Source organism: Cottoperca gobio, chromosome 22 (assembly GCF_900634415.1).
Source record: "Cottoperca gobio chromosome 22, fCotGob3.1, whole genome shotgun sequence".
Classification (NCBI taxonomy): domain Eukaryota; kingdom Metazoa; phylum Chordata; class Actinopteri; order Perciformes; family Bovichtidae; genus Cottoperca; species Cottoperca gobio.
This window is the reverse complement of record NC_041376.1, coordinates 15,773,387-15,785,861: the sequence shown is the minus strand read 5'-3', so window position 1 is coordinate 15,785,861 and position 12,475 is coordinate 15,773,387. Positions and strand designations below refer to the sequence as shown.

General features: G+C 41.0%; 1 protein-coding gene across 2 annotated transcripts in view; it reads right to left on the bottom strand.

Moving 5' to 3' along the window:
* rbks (ribokinase) overlaps nt 1-12,475 on the bottom strand; it is a 34,615-nt gene that overhangs the window by 17,077 nt on the left and 5,063 nt on the right. For both annotated transcript variants that reach the window (XM_029460956.1, XM_029460955.1), the window contains exons 4-7: nt 6,554-6,686; nt 5,466-5,529; nt 4,994-5,056; nt 3,798-3,962 (exon numbers count right to left, since the gene is read on the bottom strand). In XM_029460956.1, the coding sequence (XP_029316816.1) occupies nt 3,798-3,962; nt 4,994-5,056; nt 5,466-5,529; nt 6,554-6,686 (425 nt within the window). The remainder of the gene's footprint in view (nt 1-3,797; nt 3,963-4,993; nt 5,057-5,465; nt 5,530-6,553; nt 6,687-12,475) is intronic.

The following is a 12,475-nucleotide window of genomic DNA, read 5'->3' as shown; positions in this document are numbered from 1 at the left end:
ACTCATATACTGTATGTGTACCCACATGAGTTAAGGCCATGTCACAAAAAAAGTGCCACTAGGCTCTTTCTGACTCCACTTCTTCTTCTCCCTCTCTGTTAACTGTTTTGCACCTCATTTTTCATCACTTTGGCTTCCAAGACAAGTGCGAGATCTCTGAAATGTGATACCTCAGTTTTTGCATAAAAGGAGGGATCTCTGTCTTCCCCTCGCTTGCTTTCAGTCCTCTGTATCTGTTCCTTATCTCCTTCTTCGCCACAAATTCTGTCCAGCAATTTTTAAAGAATATGGCTGACACTTTCTTACGGTCAACAAAAGCCATGCAAAGACCAAAACTAAATGTTAATCTGTCTCTCTATAGAGTGGTGAAGGAATGAATAATAGCCAGCATTTTTATACTTCAGGTTCCTTCGCCTCAAAGTCAATGGGTTTTTTTGGTTCCCTTCTTGCAATTGAGTTGTATTATGTTCTTACTGCAAAACAATGGCACTAGGGTTTGCTTGGAAAGGGTCCAAGACCACCTCTTGGAAGTGATCTCTGACTGGTTGTTTTGGTCCTCACCAGAGTATTATTACTGCATTCTGCCCACCGAGTTTGATTAAAACGGACTTAAATGTTGGCTTATGAAAGCGGTCTAAATCTATCTTTCTGTTTCTAAATAAAAACAATTCTGTGACCATTTTGTTCTCCTTTGCACAACTGTGGTGTAGACTGACAACAATCTTAAATCTCGATGACTGCATCTGTATACAAACCTGTTTATTTAAAGTATAACAAATATATCTCCCTGTCTTCCACTCAGAAGAGGAAGCAGCAGTTTTTCCTCCCTTCCCCTCGTCACATTTTTCCAATGTTCCTTGGAAGCTCACATGCACAAACATGTGATGCAAATTAAGCACAACAATGGGACTTGCGGTTAATTAGAATAATTATAATAACCAATGTGAAGTACTTTGTTGGCATTTGCAAACATCCATCAGTAAGTTAGTGAAGCACTAACCACATACTGTATGCCATGTAAACAGAATAAATAAAGCATCACTGAATCATGTACAAGGCTTAAGCTGCTTTCACATGATCAGCAGTAAAACACGGTGTCTCAGGAGGTAGAATGGTCGTCCAGTGGTCGGAGGGTCAGAGATTCGATCCCCAGCCCCCGCAGTCAACATGTCGAAGTGTCCTTGGACAAGATACTGAACCCCAAATTGCTCCCGATGGCCAACAGTGTGAGAGTGTGTATGAATGTTTATCACTACTAACAAGCTGATGTGCACCTTGTATGGTAGCATCTGACTCGTAAGCATATGCGTAAGGCAGCTTTACTCAAGCTATTGTCAATAATCATATTAGCATTTGTAGCCATGGACAGAACTAGTAGGAAGTACGATGTTGTCTTCCACTATCTGCACCTTTCGTTGCCACCTGTATCACAGTGTTTGCGTCCCTTCAGTGCTGCTGTCTTATGTATAGGCCCAAAGCTCATGAAGTATACATACAATAAGACTGCTGAGGATGGAAGCCTATCAATATGCACACAAGAGCAGCTTGTGTGAAATCCCTAATACACTGATGCATGAAGGAATCTGCCTCTCTGATGCGAGGAGCTGCTACTGTGGACGTCACATTAACCGGTGTGTTGGTTTCGGGTTGCTTTGCTCTCCAGGTGTTAGTGAAACACACACACATACACATTACCACAGCTGCTGGGACAGATGTGGTAATACTAGGATGTGTGTGTACTGAGTCACGTCTGGCAGGAAAATCTGTGTGCGTACGTGTGTGTGTGTGTGTGTGTGTGTGTGTGTGTGTGTGTGTGTGCGTGTGTGTGTGTGTGTGTGTGTCATGACTCTGGGCTTTTTTTTGTTGCAAGTCTGGTCGCACATGTGCTGGAATAGCAGCCAGTACAGTCCAGGAAACACAAAAATACAGCAGTTTGTTGCTGTGGTGGATTTTGGAGGGAAGGTGGATGGAAAACAAGGGCAGAGGGGAAAACAGGGTAAGACAGAGATAACTCACACACTCTTATGAGCATGCAGGCACACACACACAAAATAAATGAGTCATCAGTGACTATGTGAAAGGGCTTTAAGAGGCTCTAATTGCATCTGGTGAGAAATATAAAAGCGGCTTCTTGCTCAGACAAGGAAGGGGGACGGGGGAGATGGGAGGGGGTGGTTGAAGACGGAAGAAGAAAGAAAGAGTGAAACTACACAACTCCTACCATTTCCTCAGCTCTTAGAATTAATTTAATTCCATTAACTTCTCAGTTAAATGGTAGATGGCAATAAATTACGTATACATACGTTTTCCTTTCAACAAATTACACGCAGGGAGAATGAACTCTTCTTGACAAGTTGTTTCTGAGAGCTGGCATCCACAGTACGTGTGGCTCGATGGTGACATTTGCGTAATTTCTGCGACGCTTCATCCCCCGCACCATTAAATCCTCGCCGCCAAACCCATTAACACCCATTCTCTCCAGAGAACTCCATTTACGCAATGCTCTGTTACGGCAGCATCGAGGACAGCGGCGTCTTTGCCAAGCGTCTTCGCTCGCCTTGCCTCTCTCCTGGTGCCACATGCAGAGCCTAATCCCATGGTACGGTTGACGCTGAAGAGGGGGGCTCGGGGGAAAGAGGGTGGCGCTCGGCGAGGCCATCTGGGTGTCCCATCTGCAACACGGTTATGGCTGCGACTCTTTCGTTCTGGCAGCCTGCAACGAGCGATTACCAGTGACAGGCCCGATGACAGGGGCGAGAGGCTCCCCAGACGTCTCGAATGACGCTGAGGCGTGCTAATAATAGGATGCTGTTAAAGATGATGAGCTCAGTAACCTGGTTATCACCAAAAAGGTGGAGGGAGGAAGGGTCAGCGGGAGGGTGGCGGTTTGAAAAAGGTTTTGCTTGTGCAGGGCAACAAGTATTCTTTTAGTAATATGTATGAGACATGGTGGATGATGTAGAATGTGAGCAACACGGACACAACAAACACTCGTGAAAATATTACATTTATCCACTTCTTAAAATTCAATTGATAAAGTGATATGAGTCAGTGGAAAGCTTCTCTCCTAAGGAAAGTGTAAATGTTGAATACAAACAGAAAAGTCACATTTAAACAGATCTTTTCGTCCTCTACTTTTCTGTGTCATCCAACCACGTCTGAAGGCAAAAGTGTTCTGCTGTTTTGTTGGATACACAAGAAGTGATGAAAGTAAGTTTGTAAAGAAAAAAGAGAGCTCAAGAGAGAAGTTTGATAAGAGGTTTGATGAGTTTCTTTGGACATTTTGATGCTTTTTTAAAGACACATTTTCTTCCTCAGTCACTACAAGGATCCATGGTAACACAATGAATACACATTGACCACAGCGCTCATTTTCCCTCAGGAGCAAACATTTTATAGTCCCTATTAAGCCAACATGGGATTAGTGTTTTAAATAAAAGACTTTTGGTTGGCGTATCACTTTAAATAAGTTCCAAATGTAAAAACAAAGCAACAGATATTTTATGATGCAGTTTATGGTTTGGCTAACAGATGAAGAAGAGTGTGGGTGTGATCCGTTGATAAAAACCCAAATTACTTTTTTAAATCTAAAAGTTACCTGTAACTTCAAAGCAGTTGGTGAAAATAAACATAGTTAATTGAATGCAAATGTAACCACCTGTTCAGTATTATATAAGAATGACATTATAATAATCTTCAATACCGTTTAAGAAGATACATTTCCTCTCTGGTTCAAGAGGAACCTGCATGTGTGGTGTGGACACACTATTACATACAGTGCACTGAAACTCACTGACCTTTGTTCTCCTGAGCCATGCGTAGTGCCTGCAAGGACGTCTGCGGGCTGATCTCCAGCTGGCACACCAGAACCTTTGCATGACTGATGGCGGGAAGAGCTTTGTGCAGCTCCTCACTGCCCAGCAGCATGTTGGCACCAGCCACGATCACAATGGCATTCTCACCTGCCCGCGGACACCGAAAGAGACGTGTGAGGACACAACAGCCACTGTATGATGACTGTGAGAATCCATGGGAACTCTGTACTCCATAAATAGGGCTAAATTGGCAACATGTAATGTGAGAAACCGAGGGGACTAACTGTATTTATTTATTTTTACAGTTTTACACTATGTGAGAGGGCAATATACCAACTGACATTCGGCTTGAAAATTGGAAATATGTACAATGTCACACAGGACGTCAATGTCAAGTTTCCATCAGAATTGTCATGCCTACTTATATCTAGAGCATATACTCAATTTATAGCATATACTCAATTTGTCATCACATTGTAACCTTCAAAATACTTCAAATAAACCCACATAAACCCTAATGCATTGGTTTGTTTTTCTTCTGGAGCATTTCTTTTCATCACTTTAGGAGAGAGCTTAAGACATTGGAATTATTTGACATTTTCACACTAATGCAAAATGGCATTTGCACATTGGTTTACCTGATTGTTTCTTTATTGTACAATCTTAATTAAGCCCTTTCAGATAGACCTCTGTCTTCTTTTAAAACATTGAATTGAAACTTTTAACTGCATAATGATGTGTACTTTAAATAGTAGAAAAAGGATCCAAAGCCAAGAGGGACTCCACATATCAGGGGAGTTTTACATCACCTGACTGTATTTGCTACTTGACAGAAATTGCTCTTCATGTGGAAAGCCTCTGATTGTTGCAGATTGGAACCTGTGCGTGCGTGTGTGAGTGGGTGTGTGTGTGTGTGTGTGTGTGTGTGTGTGTGTGTGTGTGTGTGTGTGTGTGTGTGTGTTTGTATGTGTGTGTGTTTGTATTCAGTGATTATATTCACTTGAACAGTGGTGTGTCAGTGGCGTTACTAAATGCATATGCGTACAAGCGTGTGTGGAAGTGTGTGTGTAGTAGTAGCCTGTTGCACTCTTGGTTGTGAATGTACGAGGCTATTTCTACAACCAAAGAGCTTTTAGGATCTCAGCAGGGTGCTATAGGATAGTGGCAAAAGCATTTACCTGCATCGTTGACAATGATGGAGGCAACTCCTGTGGCTGCATCAGAGGCTTGACCAACAAAGTCTGAGACAGAGAGAAAAGACGAAAGGTGCAAAACAAAGTTTGATAGCATCCGTTATTTGTCTTTCATCAAACACAAATAAAAAAAACAAAATGTCACCATAGTAACCACTACTGATTGCTCGGAATGCATTTGGCTAATTTCACAGTTTTTGGCTATGAAGAGACAAACAAGCCACAAACATCTGGAGTCTAATATGCACACTGAGCACAACTTTTGAAAAGCAACTTTATTTTTAACAAATCGAAATGGTTTAACAACCATTGGCCATAACAATAGAGACATGTTCGAGTATATCCAAAAGCCTTGACTAACAAAAACAACCTGAGCAAACACAGACAAAATAAACTGAATGTGAACTTTTTACAATTCAAAATGGAAATGGCAACCAATAATGCAAGAAAACTGTACCTGTGTGTACACCATTGTCTTTGAAATTCTGAATGTAATTGTCTCCAAAGAAGTCTTTACCAACCTAGAAAAGATTGAAGGCAAAACGATTACAACAAAGAGAGTGTCAAGCGGGGTCAGACTTGGTTAGCGGCAACTTTTGAAAAGTGGTATACTTAAACCTCAGTTGGGTTAGATTTTCGTGCGCCCTGCCAGCATACTGGCATGGTGCCGGCGCCGAAAATGTGCAAAAACTAACACACAAAGTCAACAAACGCACACACGCGCAAACACACGACCAGCTGCGCCAAGCCTTGAAGACACGATAACCCCGCCTTCACGCCTCTTCATGCCCACCTCACTTTCACTTTCTTTCCCTCCTTCCCCTCTTCCCCTGATCCGCATAGGATTGTCCACATCTGTAGCTACTTTGGGTTGTGGAAGGGGTCCCCACCTTGCCCCGAGGCGCCTACATCGAACCCACGCTTTCAAAAAACGTGCCAAAATGCGGGCACTTCTAGATGCCTGTGATAATGGGTTGGGCTGGTATTGGCTGCTTGGCCCCATTCTCTTTGAAGAGTGGCCTTCCGTCTCGGATGTTTTTGACAAGCCCGGGTGTCTATTTTTGGGTTCTCCCCATGCCCGGAGAGCTCCTCCCGCACTGGGTTGTTATCGATCGGGCCTCTTTGTTCTGACAGAGGTGGGGCTTCGGTGCTTTAGTGCTCGGGTTGAAAGGCCACACTGAGCTTACTGATTGGAGACTCTGGGTTGTATGGTATGGGAATAGGCTTGTTTGAAGGCGCGCAAGCGTGGGTGGGCGTATGCATGTGGTATAGTATTGATCAAGAGAAAATGAGGCATGGAGAGTTGATGCGGTGAAATGACTGAAGTGTGAACGAAGCTACAAGGTTTTTGGGAGTTGTTAACTAGTTGGCTGACTACAGTAGCTGATTATTTGTACTGAGTAAGACGTAGATGAGACAAAGGTTGGACAATCTAAATAACTTTTGATACTGAAATGCACACATTCATGCTTGCTAGGATCCAAACAAACACACGCTGCAAGAAAGACTCTACAGCACAGCAGATACCTGATTCCAGTGTCATACCTTGCAGACCATAGTGGTTTTGGCCCCCAGTCTTGCAGCCTGTATGCACTGGTTGGCCCCTTTCCCTCCAAAGCCAATGAAGAACTTGTGACCATGGATGGTTTCCCCGGCTTTGGGTAGCCTTGGTGCCTGGCTGAGGAAAAAACAGTCAATGAGCACGATTTTAAAGGGGTATACATTCACATTCAAAAGACCCTCCAAGAATTTGGAGGATAAAAAATTAAGAGTAATTTCCCTACAGACATGCTTTTCTTGGATTTTTAATTTGCTTTTTTTCACTTCCACAGTCTCTTAACACTGCAAACAAAAGTTTTAAAATGTTCCATCAAACTTTGAAAAATATTTTATTTGGCAGTGTTTGTGTTCTACGTTGAAACCAAGGGGTAAAGGGAGATGTCAAAATGTGAAGATAACCCTTCAGGGCCGAATCCAAGAGGTTTCTGCAGAGTCCACTGAGGATTATATCTTTTGGTCTTGTGAAGATCTTTTACAGAAAGGTCAACAAAGTGCAATCATTGCCGGAATTAATGGAGCATAGGAAACTCCCCCCTGTCCCCCCTATTTTCCATACTTAAACACAAATGCAGTAATAAAACACAGACAGAACATAGAGTTTGCAATAGTCTCATTACTCTGAAAAGCACTCTAGATATTTTTCCTAGACATTAATTCAGATATGCCCATGCAAGTGTCTCAAAATGATGCAACTAGCAAAACCCATAGATGTCTCAACTTGACACTGGCCGCACCAGTAATGCCTGAGTCATCAGGGTTGGGTAAAGTCCCGCCCTTCCACTCTAGGTTGATATGCCACAGGTGGGTGCCCTCAGGAGGAGCTGTCTGTTCCCTGATTCCTCCAATCATAGAGACAGAGCGAGTGGTGAGTAACATGGGAGAGAGACAACAGACTTCATACTATACGTCAGGATGCTGTGGTCTGGCCTCTGGCAGTGCTGGCCCAGGGCCAAAGGGTTTGCGGAAGGCAAAATGTTGTCATAAACTTGTTTTTCACCCTGTTGTTGTTCTTTTTTTACATGTATGTGTGTGGGGGGGGGGGTCTGTGAGAGTGTGTGTTTGGGGGGGGGGGGGGGTCTGTGTGTGTGTGTGTGTGTGTGTGTGTGTGTGTGTGTGTGTGTGTGTGTGTGTGTGTGTGTGTGGCAGGTGTGCTATTACAGTAAGCTCACTCAATCCCAGGATTTCCAGTAATTTAGACGCTGGTGGCAAACACTGGAGGTGGCTATAAATGCTGCTGTTTTTGCACCGGCGTGTTAAAACACTAAAGTGCCCAAAGCTATAACAGGATGTAGGGTCAGTGAGAGCTGAAATGTGGTGAGAAGAAAACGGAACAAAGGTTGAACACGTGTAATTACACACGAATATGTAGAATGGGTAGAAATAGGCTACTCGTGCAGCCATTTTTATACATTGTACACACATATTTCACAGCTCTGTGAAAAAAAGCAAAGCTTGCACATGCATTCTAATCAGTGCATGTATTCTACATATTAAGAGGCTATGTTAATGGGGAAACTCTTTTATAATGGTTACTACTTACTGTATTAATTAGGTGATAGGCTATGTGGTAACTGTTGGGCTTAAAACTGGTAAACACGCAAAAGGCAGAAAACATCACAAAAACAACAATGCGTAATAAATAAAAGATAACAGACGTATCTGAAAACGGAACAAAATGATATTACAAAAATACATCATTGACAAAACATTTACTGTGATAGACTAGCAAACAGTCCTGAAGAAAAGAAAAAAAGAGAATTTGATAAAACTATCACATGTGTATGGTGACTATGACTACCGCTAGTAACCGGTTAGCTTAGCTTAGCACAAAGACACAGACACGGGGGAAACAGCCAGAGTAGCTGTTTCCTAAACTAAGCTAACTGACTGCTGCCAGTGGTTTCTACTTTAGCATACACTCATGACTTTTGGAAGGAAAGCAACTAAGAAAACTTCCTAGAATGTCAAACTATTTGTTTATAGTTTTACTTTTGGGTGATTGGCCTCCATGAAATGCCCCATCACTGATGTTGGTCATTGTTACAACTTCTTCTGTCTTAGATTTGGGGGACCCTCTTGTACAATCTTTGTGGGAACTTTAAAGACATTTTTGAGTAGCGGGTCATATCTTAAATATGCCAGTGTTGCTTAGGAAGGAATGGTAAACTTTGAGAGATGCGTATTCGCTTTCCAGCCAATAGTTAGATGAGAGTATGGATATCTCTGATTTCTGTAGGCTAAATATGAAGCTAGAGCCTGGAGACGGTTTGCTGAGCTAATAAAATAAACTAAGATAATTGTGGCTCTAGCATCTACAGCCATCTTATTATGTAACTCTCAGCAAAACAGCAAATTTCCTAAAATGCTTAACAATTATTCTTATACCTCCTTACAGTAGTAATGGATATTTCAAGTACCACCTAGGTTTTCTGTTACAAGGATTGTCCTCTTAGTGACAAACATCTTATTGGCTAAAGAAGATGATGACAACCATTTATGGTGGAATCTAGTTCTACTTAATCTAGTGGTTTATTCGATGTTCTCTCCTTGTCTTTGAAGGCCTTTTGTCATGTGTAGAGGCTGAAAGGATTATCATGTAAGAAGTGGCATGTGTCTGTGTCCGTCATACACAGGCCACTAATCAAAGTTCAGCCTTTCTATTTTACAAAAGTGCCAAGGAAACTGATTTCTCATTTGTGATATTTGAACTTTACATTTAAGTGTTTATGACATGTATTGAGATATTCACACAATTGTGCTAAATATTGAGCACAACCTTTGTAGATAATAAAACATTGGCCGGCAGCCACCTTAAGCTGGATAACTGACAGGTAAGATAAACAGATTTCCAAATTCTTAAATAAACCCACCCACGCCTCTTCATGCCCAGAGAGACACTTGGCTATTGTTGTCTGTGATGAGTACACCAAACAAACAAGGCAGTTATGTGCTAAAGTGCAACCTCAGTGCGTTTTCTCCCATGGAACCAAAAGGCCAAAGCAGGTGTTCAGTGACGTGAAGTGTTTGCGTTGAGGCTGGCTCTCATTTCCCTCTCCTCCATCTCTATAGAAGTCATTCTCCAGCTGTGGGTGAGCAACAGGGGGAAGTAGACTTGGACAAAAACAAATTGAAATTCTGTTTTCCAAAGTGTGAACTAGAGCGTGTCTTCCCAGTTCCAAACACAACCTTGCAAAGTGAACGTACCGCAAGCAAAATAAAATAAGAATATAGATTGAGCTCAAGCTTTTGCATTTATTAATCAAAAAGTATTATAATTACTGAATAAATAGTATGAATACTACATGGTTGTACTAAACACAAAAGCAATTTTAATCTAAGTGTGGTAACCTTCAGCTCATGTTGTGCCTCAGACATGAAGCTTTTCAAGCCTATGCGCGCATCACTGAGAGACATTTTTGTTCTCCTCTTGTATAAGGTGAATGGACTTAACAAAGAACAGGTTGAGCAAAGACAGCATACCTTACATGGACACGGTAAACTGCTTTGCTCACAAGGTGCAGTGTCGGAGTAGAACGTAGGAGTTTATTTTTGTGTGGTCAGACCATTTGTTGGAGCTACGTGCATGTTGCTATTATTCACTCTGCGGTCAGAAACGGCTTATTTCAGTGGATATAATAAGCCACTTATTGACATATTCTGCGTCTGAATTGGAAACATCACAGCTTTGTTTCAGTTATTTTTTTTTTACATTTACATAAAATGTTGGCAGACAGATATCTGACACAGTTTATGGTATAGAACAATTCTACAGTAGAATAAATATAAAACAACAGAGAATATTTGAGAAAAAAAACAGTTAATACTTGATGGCTGGGTTGTATCATGGATTATTTTTTAACTAGATTAAATCATGACTTTAACAATAATTTAAAATGAAGAAAGATTCAATTTAAACCTTTCTTTAAACATCAGTTAAAAGTAATTTATTTCTCTCCAGTTGATCTGTTTAAGCTACCAGTTTCTTTTTTTTCTTACTGTGCTGTTGTCTGTATTTTTATCTTCTATTATTTGGCCTTATTGCTCCATTAATTTGGCCAACTAGAATATCTCAAAGGAGGAGAGATAAGAGCTTCTTCCCGAGTCATCTTAAGTAACGATAGCACAAAACTTTATATATTTATTTATGCCTAATTATTTATTCTTAATGTATATAATATATTATAATATAATAGTTTATTTAAACTGTTATATTTTGGTTTACATCACAATTTATTAAACAGAGATTCATTTTGAATTGTGCAACATAGCTTTACTAGTTTTAAACCTGGATTTGCTAAACTCTGATAAGAATTGATTTTAGATTAATAAATAAATGATAAATGAATCCCGCCTATAAGTAAAAAATTTTAAACATGACAAGAACACACATGTATATGAATGTGAGCTACACTGTTGAACGTTTCCTAGCAGGGGTTAGGGGAGAAAATACTCACATTTTAGAACCAGTAAATTTCTGCCTTAGAAAATATCAAATGATGAGTCGATTATCATAATTGTTGCAGATTAATTTTCTGTCAATCGTCACTAACCACACTTACAGTTGAGGGCCCACATTTGTGAGCCTGCATTTGAGATTCACTCTAATAAAAAAAACATTAGATAAAGGTGTGTTTACTGTGTTTTGGTAGAAACAATCCTGTGGTACATTGTGGTTCTGCTGTATAATTTGGGAAACTCTGGTTACACTGAGCAGGTGATAAGTGCCTCCACTCAGTAAACTGAGGCAGTAGGGGGCACTGTATGGCTTTGACAATGGGTTAAAAGCCTGAGAGACTTTGCTGTTCCTCCTCTTTGTACACTGCAGATAGTACACATACAACATAACCTTTTACTATATGGCGTTAAAAAAAAAAGGAGCATTGTATGCTCTCATGTGACCGATACATTTAGAACAAAACACCATAGGATTTGTGTTACACTTGTGTGTTTGTATGGCAAGACAGAAGCGGAGAGAGAGTGTGAGATGTGCGTGCGTGTGCCTCCGCTGTCTGTCAGTCAATTGTACTGCCACCCAAACACTGGCTGTTAAAGACAACTGGATTTCTAACTTCAAAGCCATGCATATCACTTTGAAGGGCTGCAAATGCATTCCAACTACCCTCCCTTATCCGCATTCTGACCCCCATCTAAAAAGCCCCAACCCCACAAACACATACACACACGCTCTCCAAAAACAGGCCATTTCCCGTTAGATTATTAAGGGTCTTAATTGACAACGCCTGCCCTTCAAAGCAGAAAGTCAGTGGTTGAATTGCTAATGAGCAACAAAAGAAAATACTTGCCCCCAAAAAAAAAAAACCCAATAAGAGAAGGCATATGTTTTTGATAAGTTGGAACTTGTGAGTGATAATGAAAATGTGACAACTTGTACTTGCTAGAATGCAATGAAACTTTTCTCCCACTGGCACATGTTGTGGTTGTTTATTTAGATCTCCACTTGCTGGCAGCCAGGTGACAGTTTATTTTTCCCGGGTTTCACATAAAAATATAATACAAGCTGTATGACAAAACTGTCGCACACGCTGACAGTAAGACATTCCGGTGGCTGTGGCCCATGAAGACATGACATTATCCTGTATTTACTTGAATGTATCTTTTGAGATTGTGTCATTCCTCACAAAGGTTATGGTAAATGAGGATGACAAATTGTTTTCTAACTAACCCATTGTGCCAGAGTTGATGACTAATGATTTGTGGGAATGGATCCTATTTGGCTCAACAAATCTCACCACGTATGAGGATGATGCAACACTGACATTTCAGTAAGCAGCAATTATACCAGATCGTCTGCACTCTCCGAGTCTCTGAAAGCGGAGTCAGATTTACAATGGGATGGTCACAACTACATCATCTGTCAATGACTTAATCAAGGATTTGGTGGTTGTA